General features: G+C 35.5%; 1 protein-coding gene across 3 annotated transcripts in view; it reads right to left on the bottom strand.

Annotated features, from left to right (window-relative positions):
* The window catches only part of DMD (dystrophin), a gene marked incomplete at both ends in the record, with an annotated part of 2,093,893 nt that overhangs the window by 1,377,449 nt on the left and 695,838 nt on the right, over positions 1–20,606 (bottom strand). For all 3 annotated transcript variants that reach the window (XM_079728248.1, XM_079728247.1, XM_079728246.1), the window contains one exon: positions 8,023–8,146. In XM_079728248.1, coding sequence (XP_079584374.1) covers positions 8,023–8,146 — 124 coding nt within the window. The remainder of the gene's footprint in view (positions 1–8,022; positions 8,147–20,606) is intronic.

Here is a 20,606-nt window from a genome sequence, read left to right on the forward strand (position 1 = left end):
TTTTCATCTTTGGCATTTATCACTAACATTCTATATGTTTTACATATTAATCTGCTTAATTTCCATCTTGCCCACAGGAATATAAACTGTATAAGGTCACCTATCCTTTTGCATTTCCTTCTTCATGCTATCTGCAGTGCCTAGAATAGTGCCTGGTACATAGTAGATGCATAATAAAGTGAGGTGGGCTTCCCTGGTGGCGCAGTGGTTGAGAGTCCGCCTGCCGATGCAGGGGACGCGGGTTCGTGCCCCGGTCCAAGAGGATCCCACATGCTGCGGAGCGGCTGGACCCGTGAGCCATGGCCGCTGAGCCTGCGCGTCCGGAGCCTGTGCTCCACAACGCGTACCACAAAAAAAAAAAAAAAAAAAAAAAAAAAAAGGTGGTTCCATAATAAAGTGAGGTCTATCATAGCATCATGCCTCCATATACAATATTACAGTCTCTCCCACTCCACCCACAGTTCAAAAGCTCTGTGAAGGTGTACATGTGTAACAATCCTGATAGTTATACATACAGTGGTCACCAAAACAGCCCATGAGTTTAGGTGCTACAAGCTGAGGAAAGTAAAGTTGGATTCAATGAAAGTCTCCTGGAAACTCCAGATGAGACTGAGAGTTGGGAACAACTCACTCTCCAACAGGATTGTTATGCAGTCCTGATAACAGGAATAAACAATGACCCAAATAGAAAATGAGTAGTACCATGTAAAGTTCATTAAGTCAAAACTTAATAGAATCCTGCCTTGGCTGAGGAAGAGAAAACAAAGGGGAAAAAAACCCAACATGGTACTTGTAACATTTATTACAGAATAAAGAAAAATATCATATTGAAAAAAATTAGAGGGAGTATAAACTCTGAACAGCGGACTACCAAACAAAAGTTCAGGAAACAGTTCCGGCATCTTCACTGAGATATCATGGACTTCATAAAAAGCAACATAAAATCATAAGGCTAGAAGATGTTGAATTTAACAGAAATGGAATGAAATACCAAGGCAACAGAGACACTGATCTCATAAGGAAGAAACTAAAGCCGCATTATCACAATCCAAATTAATACTGGAGATTGTAAAATGTAGACTTGATACTGAACAAAAGAGAAGGGAATGTCTCTTGACTATGGTACTAATCAGCATTCTTTGGACTCAGTAGCAAATAAACAAGTATTCCCATTTTTCAAGTAGAGAGTTATAGTATTTTCAAGTACCCTAATTAAGTTGTTCCTGTATTTCCAGACTGTGCAAAATCTTTGGCTATGCTGACATGTGGGGATGTTTTGTTATCCACTAGGGAATAAGTGGAACAACACTTTGCTGGTCTCAGAAACTTGGGGATTACTTTTTTCTCAGATGTTTTTCAAATGTTTCAACATCTTCAGTCTTTCCTCCTCTTCCATGGTTCCAACCCTATTTATTGATATATATACATATATATATATATGTATATATATACACATATATATATGTATATATACATGTATATATATGTGTGTATATATATATATATATATATATATATATATAAGCTTCTCCCTTGTTTTCAAGGCCACGAATATCATCTGAATGTTCTTCAACGATGACACCCATTTTCTTCCATGCATTTCATCTTCAATGTTAGTCCAAATATCTATAGCCAGATTTTAGCCCTCACTACTTTACAGAAACTTATTTCATGAAAAGCTCCAAATATTTTTCCTGCCAGGTACAATGCTTCTTAAAGCATTAAGTACTGATAACTAAAACAACCTCTTTCAAATCACCTTGTTCATGAAAACATATCTGCCCTTGACATTAAGATCTTTCTATAATCTTTCTTCCTCTAGAAACTCATCCAGCTTTTCTGTATGTGTGCCTATTTCCTTATGTATCTCTGTTTATCATATATGTATGTGTATGAATACATATGTATAATATGGATATAATATTTTTAATTGTAAAAGTATATATTTTATAACAGAACACAGTTTTGAAATTATTTTTTCTCAACAGAGAAAAATACTTTACTCAGTATGTATTCCATATATGATCATATGTTTAGAAGCTACTACTCAGATTCTAAAGTATCTAGTACACATAACTTCAAGTAAAGGCATGAGTGAACCATTGCATGAGCAATGCATTGTACATTTTCAAATATATAATGGGCTCATGAAAATTCTGAGAGATCATCAGGAAGTTATGAATTGTAAAGTGTATAACTTCAAGTGCAAAATAAAAGGCAATTCAAATCACTATGCTGGGCACATGAAATTAATATAATATTGAATGTAAATTATAATTCAAAAAATAAGATAACTGATCAAAAAAGGCAATTTAGTTGTATTATTAAAAAAAAGAAACATAATTAACATAAGTTTTAAGCAAAGTATACAGGAAAGAGAAGTTTACTAGTTCTTTAATAAGCTGATTAAAAACACTCATGACCTCTTGTCCTCCTTCTTTACCGGCATCTCTTAAAGGCCTCTTCTTTTCATGACATCTTTTCTAATTAATATGAAAGTAAGTTCCACATCCCCCAGAGTCCTATGCTGACTATAGAAGCAATTAATTTTCTATTCACTTAAGATTCTATAATGAAGTTTTACCCTTTGACAGAAAAAGTAATTTATTCACTCAAATGTTTATTCAGAAGTTGTTATATCCTACATATTGGTAGCAGAGCCTGACTTAAAACATGCCTGCAGAACTGAAAAAAAAATCACTTATTCACATAATCAAACATTAAGTGGATTAAATACCAGGCGCTATGTTACACACTGCATACCAAAACCAAACTAAGCCAAACCAAAAGCGAACGAACAAACAAAACCCAAACAGATTAAGTTCCAGTCCCTAGTTTCTAGAAACCAACAATATAATCAATGTAACAATGGCAAGAAATCAGTTTGGATAAGTAGAAAGGAATTAGGTCATGGTAGTCTGCATAAGGGCAACATGAAGACAGTGACTTTGTCAATACCTTTCAGTCAAAGGGCACCAGGAACCTGCCTGTAGATGAACAAAGTTAAGTTGATTTACTAGTTGCAACAAGAGACATGGCATGTAACAGGGAACTATGGGGGTATGTCTCTAAGAGGATGTTACAAATAGTTTATAGGGTTTGGGCTGTGTAAGGTGATGTGGGTGGTCAAGGAAGCAAGGCTTTGCCTTTAATTAGACGCTGTAAGGAAGTGGAGGTGATTCTATGATTGGATATCTTAAATCTTCTTATCTAGATGGCAGAAAGAATGTAGAGAGGCTAAAGCCATGATTAGTAAAGGTGCATAATCTGTCATATTAGTGAAGAGGAGGGATATTTGGTCATTTTGGGTGGTTTGGACAATGTCAGTATTTTTTACTGTATTGAGACATAATTACACAATGGTCACGTTTTTCTCGTGATCCATCATGATTGTGGAGTGGCCTTGTCTGAGGTGAGCATTCTGAGTTGTTTGTCATATTCAACATGAGAACATTACAGACTAGCTGCAAGCATTAGTACAGCATCTAGCACCTCCAAGGCCTAACTGTAGTGCCAAGCCAGCTCCTGAGTCTCTGGCTGTTCTTTTCTTTCTCAAATGAATATAAACAGAGGCATAACAGGATACTGCTTATGTTTTAGTAAGTTCACTCTGGCAGAAGTGATGTGAAAACTTCTAAAGTAATACAACATTAGCAGCAGTGAAGACCAGCTAGGGACTGTCATCTTAAACCAAAGTCAGCCATGATATTAGCTTTAGTCAGGGTTGTGGTGATGGGAATAGAGAGAATTGGACAGTTTCAAGAGCTGTTAAGGGAATGAGATTAAATGACTTGTCAAAGGGTAGACTTGTGAATGGTAGGAAAAAAATCTAGATGACCCAGTTAGCTTTTAGGTTTCTGGATGAGGTTGTTGGAAGAAGAGAAGTAAAAAGAAAGAATAAAGGAGGGCTGGAGAGAGACTGAAGTTTAAGTTTGCAGGCAAACATTCAATTAAATTTGTCTATTAGGCAATTAGATATATTGGACTGGGCTTTAAGGGAGAGACAGGAGCTAAAGATACACATTTGGGAGTCATTAGAAAATAGATGCTATTTGAATGGGAAGTAATGAGGATAATCTAGAGAGGAAAACAAGGGAAGAACTGTACAGAATTTCAATATTAAAGGAAAAACAAGATGGAACAAAAGGGCAAAAACGTTAAAAAGGTAAACAATAGAGAGTGGTATTCCATAATCCAAAGGAGGAAATAATTTCATGAAGGACTAAGAGGTTAATAGGGTCTAGTCCTGCAGAGAAGTTGAGAAAATAAGGCACAAAAATATTCACATATGTATTTATAGGATAGGATGGAAAGATGGAAAAACAGCCTGTTTAAAGGCTGATGATAAAGACCCAGAAAATACGGAGACACTGAAGAAATGGATGTGTGGCTGAATGGAAGCAGGTTCCTGAGGACAAAGAGAATGAAGATATTGAATACACACCCCCCGAGATTAGCCCTAATGAGCCAAAACACAGTCTCTTCCACCAAGGCAGAGGGAAATAAAGAGACCGTGAGCACAAATACACATAATTTAAGAGAGATTATTTTAACTAAAATAAGAGGGAAAGTCACCTACTGTAAATGGTGGGGAAAAGTTTAAGAGACCCATAAAAACTTGAAATAATAGTTAAGAAAAGTTGAGAAAATTTACTAGGGAAGTATGGAAAGCTTAGGAAGAATTACTGATGAGTCTGTTTAAGTGCGGTTTTTCCGAAATGGAGTAATGTCTGGCAGCGAAACATCTACAGTATTGTTAATGCAAGTGGGTAGGTGAATTGAGGAGATGAGGGAAATGGAAGCTTTTGGAGACAGCAAGATAGCCCACATGGGCTGAGATTTTTAAGGATAAAGGCATAACTTGGGTGGAGGAGATTGTGAACCTGATGCCAAAGTCTTCAAAGAGAAAATAATAGAATAAATTGGTGAATGACAGATGGCCACTTGGCATGAAACACAAGGGAAGAGGTAGTTTTACATTAAGGGTGGTACCTTTGGAAGTGACCCTGAGAAGTGAGTAAACTAGCAATTCTAAAGGAGTGGAGGAGTGAGTCATTAATCTTCGTGGTGATCTTAAGGGTAAAAGTATTGGGTTGGCCAAAAAGTTTGTTTGGACTTTTTCCCCATCTTACAGAAAAAGCCGAACGAACTTTTTTGGCCAACCCAATAAATTCCATATATGAACAAAACGGGCATAAAGGAGAGAAAGTCTGTTTTGGAAGAAGGGTTTCCGAGTGCACAGTGAATGAGTGTGAGAAAGCACAAAGAAGAGAAAGTGAGACAGAGGAAAGAGTACAGAAGAGCATAGAGACGAAGATACAAGAAAGGACAGGTGAATAGAGGTTCCTATATTCCCGGTGGCAAACACAGATAATAGAGATAGGGAAACGTAGAATTAATTGGCTTGAAGATTTCCCACAGAACTTGGTGAAAAGTTGATTTGGTATGGGTGTAAGCAAGTGTAAGTCCCAGGAAGAGCCCAAGGCCTGTTGACCTTAATGGCTAGTAGGAAAGCTTTTCAGGAGAACATTGTAGAGGTATAAAATCACCTTGGGGTAAGAAGAGCTTGTTTTGTTGGTTTAATTACTAACTTACATTACCATGTGCTCAGTTCAAAAAGTTGAGTAGCTATACCTGTTAAGTCAGCTGGAAATTCTGAACTATGGCGACATTAACAGAATGAGTGAAGAACACCTAGGAGTCTGGTAAAGTCTCCCATTGTGTATTGGTTCTCCAACATTTATGTACATAGGAATCACCTGTGGATCTTGTTTAAATGCAAATTCTGATTTATCAAGCCTGAAATCAATCCTACAGTTCTAAGAAGCTCACAGATGATGCCAATACTGGTTGTCCAGGGACCACACTTTGAGTAGATATGTCCCCTAGAACTCAACTTCTAAAAAAGTGTATTATGTTAACTGTATGGATAAAACACAGTGTTAATAGAGAAGGAAAATTTTTGTTAGATTTAAAAGTATATAAATCTGAAGTGATAATGTCCTAGGATATTTTAATTGGCTGAAAGTGCTTGATTCCTTCATTCATTTATTATTTCAAGTGAAAGAAAAAAAAAGAGGAGGTATTATTTAGCCATTTTTAATGAATGCCTAAAAATGAATTAATACCACTCAAGCTCATGAGATAGGCCTCCCATGTGTTCAAAATAACCTACATAAACTGACAGGTGAAGAAGCAAGAAAATTAATGTATGCCTAAACTGCATATCCATCATCATGACTATGTATTTCTCTCAAGGATTTTTTAAATACATATACATTATATTTAGCCTGAAGGAAATGTCTAGGTAAATCATTTCATGTCCTATTTTAGTAGGCAATTAAGAATGATGTTTTTATTTCAGAATATGAGAGTAAAAGTTGATAAAGGTGACTCAACGAAGCATCAGAAAACCACTCATACAGTATTGTACATTTTTTTAGCACTTTCAGTCTCTCATTGCTGACACTATTGATTAAATGCAAATTGTTTCTAGGTAACCATATGATAACAGGAAATTTTTAAATTTATAGTCTGGAAATGCTAGAATTCAATTTTCCTGCTTGATCAAAGCTATTTTAAGACACAGAAATAGGATGGCAAACAGTTAAGTGGATTATTCAGATAGATAAAAAATTTTTAATTAGCTAATAAAATGTCTACCCAAGGTGATTCATACTTTCAGTGGTCGAGTATGTCACATGAACTCCGAAACATAATTAGAGTTCATCTTCTCTAAGTAATTTTCTACTTGTAGAATTTCCCTCAAAAATTATAAGAATATACCTTTGAATAAGTATACTCTGAAATAAGATATTTCGCTATTTTCTACATGTTATCCTTCAGTTTAATTTTAAAACTAAAACATTAACAATATAATCATAATTCCCTTTTCTTGAAACTATTTATAATAGTCTGTTATTAAGCTAACAGAATACCATAGAAAGCCAATAAGAAATTTAAAATAACTTTCCCATTTATAAACAGTCAACTCTGAGAAATGTTGATGAAATTCTCTCTCCCCCTCAAGCAGCCTAAAAAAACAGAATTTTTTCTCCTAGAAGAAGATTTTTTTGTTCTCCAAAAGTTCCAACCCCACAGCAGGTATTCCCTTGTATCTGTGGTAGTGTTGTATTTGTAAAAATCTAATAGATTTTGTAATTCATGAAATCAAATGCTTGAAAGATAAAGCAGAGTGAATCCACACATGTGATCTTCCTATAGCTAAAATTATTTAACATTCAGAATACCTGTTTCTTTAGCCTGCCCACTGCAGAATATTCACTCTGCCGGTTAGAAATTGCCTCACAAACTATTGCCAATTATATACCAAAAATGGATGTTTATAAGTCGAAGTTGAAAAATCAAAGCCTTGATAATGTCCCTGAAGATGAAACAGCTCTTATTAAATTAATAAAAATCCCTATTGCAAAGGATGAAACTATAATGTCTCAGTAGGAAATAAAACCAGCAAACAATCTTTTATAAAAAAAATACTGAAAACGGCCGGGCATCTTTTAGTTATGGTAATGTAATACATACATATCCAGAAAATGCAAATATGTTATAACTTATGACAATTATTAATGACTTTGAAGTATAACATTTTGATGATAATGAGAGCACAAACAGGGTCTTTAGTATTCCTAAGGGTCGGGTCTATTCTATTCCATTCTATTCTGCAAACCTGCTAAAATATCAGCCTTCAGGTGAAAGAACAATATATGAAGGGAAATCAGTATGAGTTCATGTTACAAAGTTGTTAATTTACAGCTAAATAATATAAAAGTTAAAGAAGGTTTACAAAAAGCATTCCTCGTTAGTCACAGCAGAATCTGTAAACATTTCTCTATGCTAAACTTTGATTCTACTTGATATGTAAAATATATTTCAAAGATATATTTAAAAGCATTATATCATAGCACTTTAATCTTTTCAACTTTAAGAGAATAAGAGTTCAGAGCATAGAGTTTACAAGCAGCAAAACTTAGAAAAATACATAAAAATTAATGCACAACCTACATTGACTTTTTCTTTAAGGTCTGAGAAGTTGCCTTCCTTCCGATAGATTGCAAATTCAGGACTCTGCAACACAGCTTCTGAACGAGTAATCCAACTGTGAAGTTCAGTTATATCGACATCCAACCTAAAACAGGGAAGAATAAGGGTCATTATTTCTTGATTATCTCTTTCTTCTATATGGAAAAAAAAAGCAATCTATCAACATTTACCATTTTTTCCCCAACCTGAAACTTCTGCCTGATGCCCCTATTACTGTTAACAGCACTACTATTTCCCTAGTCAAGATGGCTCAAAATTTGGAGTCAGCTTTGATCTAGTCTCATGATCACAGAGGTCATTTTATTCATCTCAATGTAGCAATGACCTCTACAGTATCTTCTATAAGTTATTCCTCAGCCTTTGTTTGAATGTCTGCATGATTGAAAAGTTAGTACTTTCCAAGATAACTCTCTTGCTTTTTGGAATGTACTTATAGTAAACAAAAAATTCCTTCTGGTGGCCCCATTAAACCATACCTCGGATACTCATGCCCTCCATGTTGTCTCCAACCATATTGATGCTGTGTTTGGTCATATGACTTGCTATAGCAAATGGGAGGGATATTAGTACGTGTAACGCAAGCATGGGCTTGATAAGTGCTTGCACCTTGGATCTTGTCTTCGTAGAACACACACTCTGAGAAGGCAAGTGTTATATAAGACTTGGAAGGATCCTAAAGTGCTTTACAAAAGCTCAGGCTTGCCAGGTGGAGAGACCACGTGAAAGACCATGCAGCACCAGGCAAGTGAATAAAGCCTTCTTTGACCTTCTGACCCAACTCAAACACCAGCTGAATACAACCAAGTGAGTGCTCCAGCTGACTCCACTCAGAGCCACGGAACTGCCCAAAGAGCCCTGCCCACATTGCAAAATTGTGATATGATAAATAAATAAACAAACAAACAAATAAATAAATAAACCATTAAATTTTGAGGTGGGTTGTTATGCTGCAATAGATATGTGATCACCCACACTGTTATTCTCAAACATTCTTTTATTGCAGAGATCTATGGAGCTACTGGGAATAAACTTAACTCTGATGAGATGATTCAGGTCTACTTAAAGCAGAGATTTTCAAGGGAGTAAGGTGAGTTGCAAGGGTGGAGAATGTCTATGAATCACTTGAAATTTCAGGCACAATTCTGAATGTGTGTGCATTTTTCTTGAGAAAGAACCTATAGATTTTATCAGCATCTGTAAAGAATCTATGATAACAGGAATTTAGAGATCATCTAATCCAACTGTTTATTAAACAAAACAAACAGGCTAACAAATGAAAATTATCCAGAAAAATCAATGACTTACTCAATTTTCATAGGAAATCTGTGGAGTAGACCAAAAATACAAATACAAGATTTAAGACACCAAGTAATGTACTGTAATCACCATGCTGTAGCTCCTTTTCCAATACAACCCTCAAATAGTTGAAATCAACTCTTTAAATCCACTAGAAGATATCTGATGGTCAGCCTACCCTACTCCTAGTTACTTCAATGGATATTCCATGGTTTGTCAGTATCTTACTTTCCTTAAAATTTGGTTCCTAAAAAGATCATATCAGTGGTGTTTAGTATAATCAGGAAAGAATAAACAATTATCTTCTTTATGAGTACTTTCATTGAGGTGGCCTATGAGCTCAATCAACTCAAATTTCAAGGCTTTAAATCATATAAACCTGTTAGAATTTTTCACCTTAGTTGAAGGCTATTGTTTTAAAATTAAACTGATAAAGAGCTTCACAGAACACAAAACACTTCCAAAAGCCTTTTGTTTTCTTACAAAAATCAGTGGTAATGTACTACCAATCTCTCTGCTCATATGAGGAGATGGAGGCTCAGAGAAATTAAGTCAATTGATCTCAGACTGTTAGTACCATATGGACGAAACTTAATTCATCTTGTTCACCATTATATCCTTCACCTCAAAGAGGACCTGATTCATAGTAATAAATATTTACAAAGTTTTTATTTACCAAGGCTACCCAACTGGAAATAGAAGAAACAGAGATCTGAATTCAGAGATTTTTTATTCTAAATTCCACATCATTAAATGTCAATCCCTTATTTACATATGGATTATAAATATTTATGGTGTTTTATTTTATCATACATGGTGGTTATCTTTCCTACATTTGTTTTTCGCATAAGTTTAACTATTAGGTGTCCTATTTCTTCACTTGTAATGCTGATTTTAAGAGTCCTGTTGCATGCTACTAACAATCTTTCTCATTGATGTTAATTTACGAAATCAACAGTCTTCAACTATGGTCATTTAGCCACCCACCAAATCCAGTGCACGTTTTCCATCAGAATGTCTTAAGAAGGACATTTTTGTTCTTCCTTTAGTCCAGTATAAAAATCTCTGTGTGTTTCTGCCTGTGGACATTCACTTGCCAGTGCATGGGGCAGGCCAGGAGTACTGGGATGTTAATACCTCAGGGGTGACCCTCAGCTAGTGATAGCCGGGAGTTGGTAGATAAATATCCCAGCTCCCTTGCCTTCAGTGCAACCACCTTGAAGGAAGGATATTACACACAGTGTCTCAGAAGGTTCCCAGCAGGATTGAGCACAGTTGCCTCCATTGTTAACCTGCTCATGTATCATCCTGTAATGGCTGCTTTTTTCTTATCTCACTTCCTCACTTTGCTTCCTGGGATTACTTCCTAAAAAAACTACCTGCACCAAATCTTTGTCTCCAGATCCACTCTTGTGGAAACCCAGACTAAGGCAATGATCAACAGCCTCAACCCAGCATCCTGCCATATTTAATTTTTTCACCTTGAGCTCTGACTCTCCACAGGAACTATTTCAAACTTTTCCCAAAGCTCTCAAAGCTCTGATCCGTCTTTTTTGTTTGGGATTGACATATACACACTGCTATATTTAAAATAAAAAACCAACAAGGGAAAAAAATCAACCAAAATGAAAAAAAAGCTCTCATCCATCTTCTTTCTCCACATATCAACAGATGACATTGTTTCCTACTTTACAGAGAAAAGTGCAATTATCAGACTAGAATTTCTCTCCCTTCCACTTCCTATGTCCAAATATTCAATCTTACCTGCCTGTGCCCTTCTCATTCCTTTCCCTTCAAATGAGTTTCTCTTCTTTTACTTAAAGCCAATCCCTCTACCTGCATTTTGTACTTCATTCTCTTACTTCTCAGGCGTTTGAGTCTATCAATTTTTTTAATGTATCCACTGTAAATTCAACCCCTCCCTCTCAAGTTAATTCTTCATATGGAAATTTAAACATATTTTATTGATTCCTTTATTAAAAGATCAACACTCTCTTGACCCCCATATTCTCCTCTGGCCATTCTCTTATCTTCTGTAAAGGCAAATGTTTTGCAACAGTTGTCCAGTTTCCTGTCAGTTCCCCACCTCCTATTCACTCCTTAATCCACTCAATGTTGTTTCTTAACAAAAACATATTAATAAAGGAATCATGTCACTAAAGCCAATGGAGAGTTTTACTTTCTTGCCATCTAGCAACACTTAACACTGTTGTTGACCATATTCTTCTTTGAAATTCTTTTTTTGCCTCCATGATCCCCCTCTATTTATTTTGTCTTCTATTTCTATGACCACAGGTAATTTTTTCTTTGCAGGCTCATCCTCTTCCATCCTGTTATTACATGCTGAAGTTTATCAAGGCCCGGTTCATTTTCAATCATCTTCTATCCTATTATATTACTCTCTCTCACTAGCAATCTTATTCATGCTAATGACCTTAACCACAATATATATATCAATGACTCCGATACAGATATCTCTACTTCAAGCATTTCTTCTGAGCTCCATAGCTACATAACCATCCACCTACTGGATGATCCCACTTGCATGCTCTAAGAGCTCTTTCAATATATTATGTCAAGACCTAATGTTTGATTCTCTCTCCCAAACTGGTACCCTCCTAGTGTCCTCAGACCTGTGAATGGCATCACCGTCTATCACCTTTGATACCCTCCTCTCCCTTCCCTCACATATTTAGCAAAGTCTAATCCATCAAACATTCTATTTCTTGTGAATCTATCTGCTGCTCAGGATCTCTACAGTTGGCATCCTCACTGATCTTGCCATTAAATGTGACCAAAACTACTGAAATGGCCTCTCCACTGGTTCTAGGCAAACTTTCTGGAACCCTCCCATCTGTCCCACGCACTACTGGTGAAATTATCATTTCTAAAAGATATCTGATTATATAACCTTCATTCATTAAGCCACTCAAAGATTTTCCATTTTTCTTAGGATAAAGAGCAAAATTTCAGACCTCTTAACCCTATACTTTACTTCTAGAAACAAATCTCTCTTCAAGTTTCTTAGGGAACCAAGGAGCCATACTGCAGTCTTGTCCCTCCCCCAATGAAGTGAAATCCTTCATTGACTCTTATCCACTAGAAGATTTCTATTTTGGAAACTTGGCTTCTTGATATAATCCACATTGGTCACTCTGGTCAAATCTGTCCCTTCACCTTTACACCAGTCTGACTCAATTACACATCAAATACTCTCTGAGTCATAAAGGTGAGATGTGAATATCCACCATTCAATGTCAAATTCTCCCTTTAGACTTGGTTTTTGTGGTCTCACACCATTTAATTCAGAGTATCTCTGGTAAAGATTGCTCACGTCCACCTACAGGTCCATGAAACTAAAAGTTGACTCAAGGTGCTAAGCTGGCATCACAGCTAGGAGAGATCTGCTAAGGCCAATGTTGGAGAAAGTTTTCACCAGGCCTGGAATTTACATTGGTCTTTTTTGCACATGTGTTATAATTATCCTTTACCACCACCTCTAATCAATTGCAAAAAAAGGTAAAGGATATTTATTCAAACCAAAAAAACATAATACTTTTAGATATCTGTCTTTCTGAAAAATGTGGAACTGTATGTTTCCTTTTAAAACACATCTCTACCTTCGTTTCTGCCACAAAATATATACTAAGTGCTTATTATATGCCAAACATAGTATTAAACTCCACAGATAACAGAGATGAAAATGCAGCAGTCCACATTATCAAGGAGTTTGGTTTAGCGAAACATCCATTTGACAAAAAGTGCTTTAGACATAGAACTGGGGCTCAGCTCACACCGTTTTTGTTTAGGATAATCAAAAAACACCTTTTCAATGAATTAAGATTAAATCAGTTTCTAGACTAGAGACTCTGCCAGGTAAATTGGTTATCTGCACACAATGAATCCTTTGTGGAGTCAACACCATGGTAACCGTCTGCTTGCTGCTCAGACTGTGAAGATTTTAAGGGAGGCCTGGGCACCAGTTGGCATGTAGTTCTAATAATTCAGATCAATTCAGGCAACAGGATGTGAAATCCCATAGAGAGGTCTTTCCTCATTCAATGTTTTTGTTTGTCTGACTTTATAGATTTGGAAAGAGACTGCAAAAGATGACTGAACTTGCTCTTTACATAAGTATCTTTTAGAGAGTGATTATACTCTTTTGATTTACAGGTTTATATATTTTAATAAATTATTATTATTTTTTAAAATTTTCTTTAACATCTTTATTGGAGTATAATTGTTTTACAATGTTGTGTTAGTTTCTGCTGTATAACAAAGTGAATCAGCTATATGTATATATAAATACCCATATCCCGTCCCTCTTGCGTCTCCCTCCCACCCTCCCTATCCCATGCCTCCAGGTGGTCACAAAGCGCTGAGCTGTCTCCCTGTGCTATGCGGCTGCTTCCCACTATCTATTTTACATTTGGTAGTGTATATATGTCCATGCCACTCTCTCACTTTGTCCCAGCTTACCCTTCCCCTTCCCCATGTCCTCAAGTCCATTCTCTATGTCTGCGTCTTTATTCCTGTCCTACCCCTAGGTTCATCAGAACCTTGTTTTTTTAGATTCCATATATATTTGTTTTTCTCTTTCTGACTTACATCACTCTGCATGACAGACTCTAGGTCCATCCACCTCACTACAAATAACTCAATTTTGTTTCTTTTTATGGCTGAGTAATATTCCATTGTATATATGTGCCACACCTTCTTTATCCATTCATCTGTAGATGGACACTTAGGTTGCTTCCATGTCCTGGCTATTGTAAATAGTGCTGCAATAAACATTGTGGTACATGTGTCTTTTTGAATTATGGTTTTCTCAGGGTATATGCCCAGTAGTGGGATTGCTGGGTCATGTGGTAGTTCTATTTTTAGTTTCTTAAGGAACCTCCACACTGTTCTCCATAGTGACTGTATTAATTTACATTCCCACCAACAGTGCATGAGGGTTTCCTTTTCTCCACACCCTCTCCAGCATTTATTGTTTGTAGATTTTTTGATGATGGCCATTCTGACTGGAATAAACCTACCTAAGGAGGCAAAAGACCTGTATGCAGAAAACTATAAGATACTGATGAAAGAAATTAAAGACGATACAAACAGATGGAAAGATATACCATGTTCTTGGATTGGAAGAATCAACATTGTGTAAATGACTTTACTACCCAAAGCAAGCTACAGATTCAATGCAATCCCTATCAAACTACCAATGGCATTTTTCACAGAGCTAGAACAAAAAATTTCACAATTTGTATGGAAACACAAAAGACCCCGAGTAGCGAAAGCAATCTTCAGAAAGAAAAACGGAGCTGGAGGAATCAGGCTCCCTGACTTCAGACTATACTACCAAAGCTACAGTAATCAAGATAGTATGGTACTGGCACAAAAACAGAAATATAGATCAATGGAACAGGATAGAAAGCCCAGAGATAAACCCACGCACATACGGTCACCTTATCTTTGATAAAGGAGGCAAGAATACACAATGGAGAAAAGACAGCCTCTTCAATAAGTGGTGCTGGGAAAACTGGACAGCTACACATGAAAGAATGAAATTAGAATACTTCCTAACACCATACACAAAAGTAAACTCAAAATGGATTAAAGACCTAAATGTAAGGCCAGACACTATCAAACTCTTAGAGGAAAACATAGGCAGAACACTCTATGACATAAGTTACAGATTTATTTTTAAGGGATTTCAAATATTTTTTAGGGAAGTTGTGAGTAAAGTGCTTTACCTAGGAAAACTATATCTATTCATAAGCATGTGTGTTAATATGTTACACTTTCTTTCTGAAATGGAATGGAACAAAGTATCAATGAGTTTGTACTATTCTTAGCTGTTAGACCTTCTTTTTCTCTTTTCTTTCATCATTGTGATGTCTTGATTCCTTTGGCAATAGGTGGAAGCTAAACCCAATTCTTACATGATTTAAGCTCTGAGCTATTGCTCATGTAATATTCTGTTTACTTTTTTTTCCTGTGGCTTCTATTTCGGCTTGTTGCTTCAACCATATCTATTATTTTCTTACTAAAACTTTTTCTGTCTCAATGTAATATACAGTCAGCCCATACTCCAAGATCTAACATTCAATACCATCCCTTAGCGTTCTGGGACTTAACTGTCAGCTGCTAGCACTTGTTTTCCCTCCAGTATTCTGCCAGTAGCCAGCCCCATCTCTGTGTGCCAGCAACGAGGATGGAAGGGTGAAGGGGAAGCAGAGGCAGAGTTTTCAAAAGGCTTCCTGTGCAGTCTTACTGAGTGCCAATCGCTCACATTCAATGCTTAGTCTCAGTGACATTTCCACCGCTTTTAGCAAAATGAACAAGACCTCCTTCTTGGCTTCTACTCAGACCCTGGCTTCCAAGTAACAATTGCACATTTACTTTATTCCTTATCAATTTGGCAGCTCTTGCTTCATCACTTTCTGTGCCTTGCCCCCTAGTTTTCACATGTTCACTGGCATTGAATAATTTTCACATATCCTTGCTGAGATGTATGCCAAATTAACAGACTCCCCTGATTTAAATCCATACATGTTTCTAAATTGGGTGCTATCTATTCTCCCCAGCGTTTTGCCACTGGTATTTTTCATCTCGCTTTGCACTACTTAGGCTGGGTCTTTAATCACCAACTGAAGATATCATACAGATGTAACTCAGGTACCTTTTCAAAACCCTCAAGAATAACACTGAAGAGTTATTTTCAATACCACATTAAATCTTGGATTCTGTGCATGTATTTTTCTTCCTTTATAAAATCACTAATTTCTACTATTTTTTTTTCACTTTTAAAACTCTCAGAAAACATTGATAAAGAACTGACATAGAATAAGTTGCTTATAATGGGCCTGTACACCCTCAGAATCAGCCCATCAATAAAATTTCTTATTACTCACTCATCTTACTCTCATAACACACTTCACTCTGTACTTAATGTACTTCTATATGTTATTACAGACAGACTCTATCCCTTAAATCCAGTCTAACTTTATCCAACTTTATCCAAAATTTTCATTATCTAAGAAAATAATGACTTCTAACTCTCTATTTACAAAATGATTTTCTTTCTGTAACAGTTGATGAATATTCTGTCCTATATTTTTCAAGTATGTCCTAAAATCTCATCTTTGTGATTATTTATGATTAACAGTGAAGTGGCAATTTTCTCTCCTTTACAAAGGCACTCATCACAAACCCCCAAAACTAAAATCTGTAGAGTCTCATGGAACAGAGCAACCATATCTTTGATATTTTTTTTGCAAATATTTTATTACCAAACCAAGGTTTTTTTCTAAAGAGATCTGCTATTTTTCTGGAAGTTTCAAGTATGGTGCATATATACCAAATATTCGAAAGGTCTAAGTTTTCCCTCAAGATCATATCGTACAAATGGACTCTACTTCCTCCAGTTGAATTTTCCATAAAGATAATGCAAATTAGATCAATTATACTTCCTTGCAGTCAAAATTAGGAGATATATGTCTGTGTTGCAGGTGCGTGTATATGTGTGTGTATGTGTAAATATTTTAAGTAAATTAAAAGACAAACAGAAACACATCCAAAAGAACCAGAGAAACACTTGCAGTTTAAAAAGTTATCAATTTTGAATTGTCAACAGTAAATCATTGTATGGAATTTGTGCTTTATAACACTGCTAATTATATCAGAAGAGCCTCTTAATGGGCACTACTGCATTCTGTTAATATAGTGACTGCCATATAAAGTATTTAACTAAGATGACACATTTACATAAACTTTAATTCAGTCACTTTTAATATACCATTTGGAACTCATCATTCCCAAATGTGTAAACTGTGAAACTATAAATCCCTCGAGTTCCCAGACTTAAACTAATTTGATTAGTGAGCTAGGTTATGAATGGCCATATTATATCTTTAAACATCTTTGCACATAGAATTTCATAAAAACTTATAAGCCTCACCTTTAGCAGCCTGAAAGTATTAACATTTGTGAAATATGTTAACTCTTGCACAATCCTAAGGCTCTAGGCCTAGACCAGATGACTTAACAAACAAAATTTTAATGTACATGTTAATTAGCTAGAACACACGTTTTCATGTTCATGGAAACAAAACTATGACTCTTTTTTACTGGTACTACAATGTGGAAGAAATCTTCCTGGAGGTGAGGTAAGAATTTTAAATTTTGTTTATTATATATATATATATATATATTATTTATTTATTTATTTATTTATTTTTGCGTTACGCGGGCCTCTCACTGTTGTGGCCTCTCCCGTTGCAGAGCACAGGCTCCGGACGCGCAGGCCCAGTGGCCATGGCTCTCAGGCCCAGCCGCTCCGCGGCATGCGGGATCCTCCCGGACCAGGGCACGAACCTGTGTCCCCTGCATCGGCAGGCGGACTCTCAACCACTGCGCCACCAGGGAAGCCCTGTTTATTATATTTTTTAATAATCATCTTTCTTCTTCAGATTTCTAGAACATGAGAACACATTTTAATTCCATATTGGTATATGGCTACTCTCTGGACGCCAAACCATATGATGAACTCCTACTCATCTTTCAAGACTCTGTCCAAGATATACAACTTCTGTGAAGGTTTTCTTGATCAACCTCTCCCTACTCTTTCCCCTTCAACCTTCCTTCTGGGGAAACTGGTCCCTCCCTCCCATATGTTTCCACATGTTACTTCCTTTTAAAAATTGAATAAATAGAATACAAATTAAATTTGAACCAGAGAAATGTTATAAAATTTTGAATGAAATTTGTTAAAAAATATTTTAAAAAATCAATACAAACCTTGTTATTGCTAAAATATGAAGTATTTCTAGGATTTTGAGATGTGCTGAGTATATGGTGATTATTGTACTTTTAAAGTTATACAATATTATTAAAGGGCAAAATCCTATTTAATCAGGAGAAAACAAGTTAACATTTAGAAAACTACCTCCCTTAAATCAAGATAGTTTTTATATACACACACAGATATATGCACGTGTTTGTATAGTGTGGGCGTGTTTTCCTTGGTGGGAGGGGGAAAATAGGGCCAAATGATTGCCTTAAATTTTTTTTGTAATGTTTGTGAACATATGTGTTTGTAGGTGTATGTATGTCTGTGTGTGCTTTAAATGTAAAGTAAAGACGGTGCAATGGAAACTCACTGAACTGAAAGTCAGCTGTCACAGGTTTTAATCACCCATCTTAATCTTTATGCTGCTTCCTTGGGCAAATGACTTAACTTCTCTGATCTTCCTTTACTTCTTCCTTTAAACTTCAAAAATTACAAAGCTTCCATCAGACCAGTCTTAAAATAAAAACTAACAAGGACTTTTTAAAAATTACTCTTAAATGTGTGTTTATTTATCTCACTAATTAAAGTGATTGTGACCTGAGATACAAAGCTGAGGTCAGCTTTGCTTACACTGCAGCTTTGATATTCCAATTAAATTAGTCTGTTCAGCTAGCAATCAAATTAAATAACATCTAAGGATGTTATGATTCCCAGTTATAAGAACCCTATAAACTCTTTTTGACAGTTTACACAGCACCTGAAACAAAATATAATGAATGGGAAAGAACACTGTCCTCAGTTAATATAAACCTGCCACATTAACAGTCCTATCAAATAATCTGTTTTCCTTGTGTTTGCGTGATCTTATTTACAAGCTTAAATGTATTTCTACTTTTATATGTGTAAGTTTAAGCACATCACTCATAAAATAATACGTTTCGGTACAGTAAAATTTAATGATTCCAGTTTGCGCTGAAATGCATCTTTAAAAGATACTAAAAAATCAATTTCTGTGTAGTTTACCTTGTCCTAAAATATGCCTATTTAACATGTGCTTCAAAATCTGGATTCTAGTCCAAAACATAAAGTTTGTCCTTAAAATCATGCGTCTTCTTCATTGTCAATTATGGCAAATCAAATTACATGTTTAATGTGTATAAAATACTGCCTTTTAATATACATGCCCTTGAATACAAACCCAGCAATTTAATATTTTTAAGCTATAAATGCCAGAAAACTCTCCATGCGTTATCTGGCATTGCAATTCATCTTTGTACCTCTAGGATAGTTAATTGTACTGAACAGAATAAAACTCCTACAAAAATATTGTTTCTCTGCAAAAAGTAAAACAACTAAAATATTTTAACAAGTGGTAGATTAAAATGACTTGAACATAATCTTCTTAGCTTAATTTGGTAACAAATCTCAATCATTTAAAAATACATTGGTAATATTTATTTCTAAAATGTGATATGGTTGAAAAGAAGTCACTTTTACATCTTCTGTTAATATAACTTTCAGGGAAACACACCTTAAAAACTAAGGAAATCCCCCAAATACTAATATGTCAAAACCAGCTAGATTAGAGGAATTAGTTATAAAGCCAAAGAGTATGAAAGCACGTGGACAAAAAATGCATGATCCAGAGGACCAGAAATAAAATGCTGCTAAGCCACAGATGCGTGGAGCCTATTTTTCATTTTCAGTAAAATGAAAGTCCCTTTGAAACACAGTTCTGTGCAAGAAAATCATCTTAACACAGGTTAATGGAAATATTCTTTTAAGTGATAGATGAAATCTTGTCATAATAATACATCTATAATTATACAATGTAATATGCTCAAGTTGAAAACCCTGAGCCGTTTATTTTAAATCAAATTTGATGTTTATTTAAAATTGATGAAAACAAAAAGCAAAGCTGTATATGCTCTTGTGAGAAATAAATGTGGGCACTAGAGGGTGCACATTCCCTTTCACAGCTTGTCTGGACTTCAATTTGGCTTCTCATATTTTCTTATCTACATAATGATAACGTGGTGACAAATGGATTTTTCATGCGAGTTCTCTTACAGAGAAACATAAAATGTCCAAAGATATAGATAAAATGGTGTAAAAGGAACATGTGAGGAAGGCACTGAAACATATACACAAAAGTATCTTGAAGTCATAATAAGAGATTCCCTTGAGAAAAATGTCTTCAAATTGGGGAGAAGCACTTAATCCAAATAATATAGTAGCATTTTCTGTACTTTATAACTCAGGATTTTTTTCCCAGTTCATTAATTTTACCTATTCTTTTGAACATTAATAAATATGTAGACACTTGTGTTTTATAAATCTGCCTATAAATACATTCCTGTACCATCAAGATTAAGTTTTTAAAATGTTAATTTAACATTCAATCAAATTCACAGGAAAAAATAGCATTTTAAGCATCTTGTTCATGTCACATGCTTTCACA

This window comes from Hyperoodon ampullatus, assembly GCF_949752795.1.
Source record: "Hyperoodon ampullatus genome assembly, chromosome: X".
Taxonomy (NCBI): Eukaryota; Metazoa; Chordata; class Mammalia; order Artiodactyla; family Ziphiidae; genus Hyperoodon; species Hyperoodon ampullatus.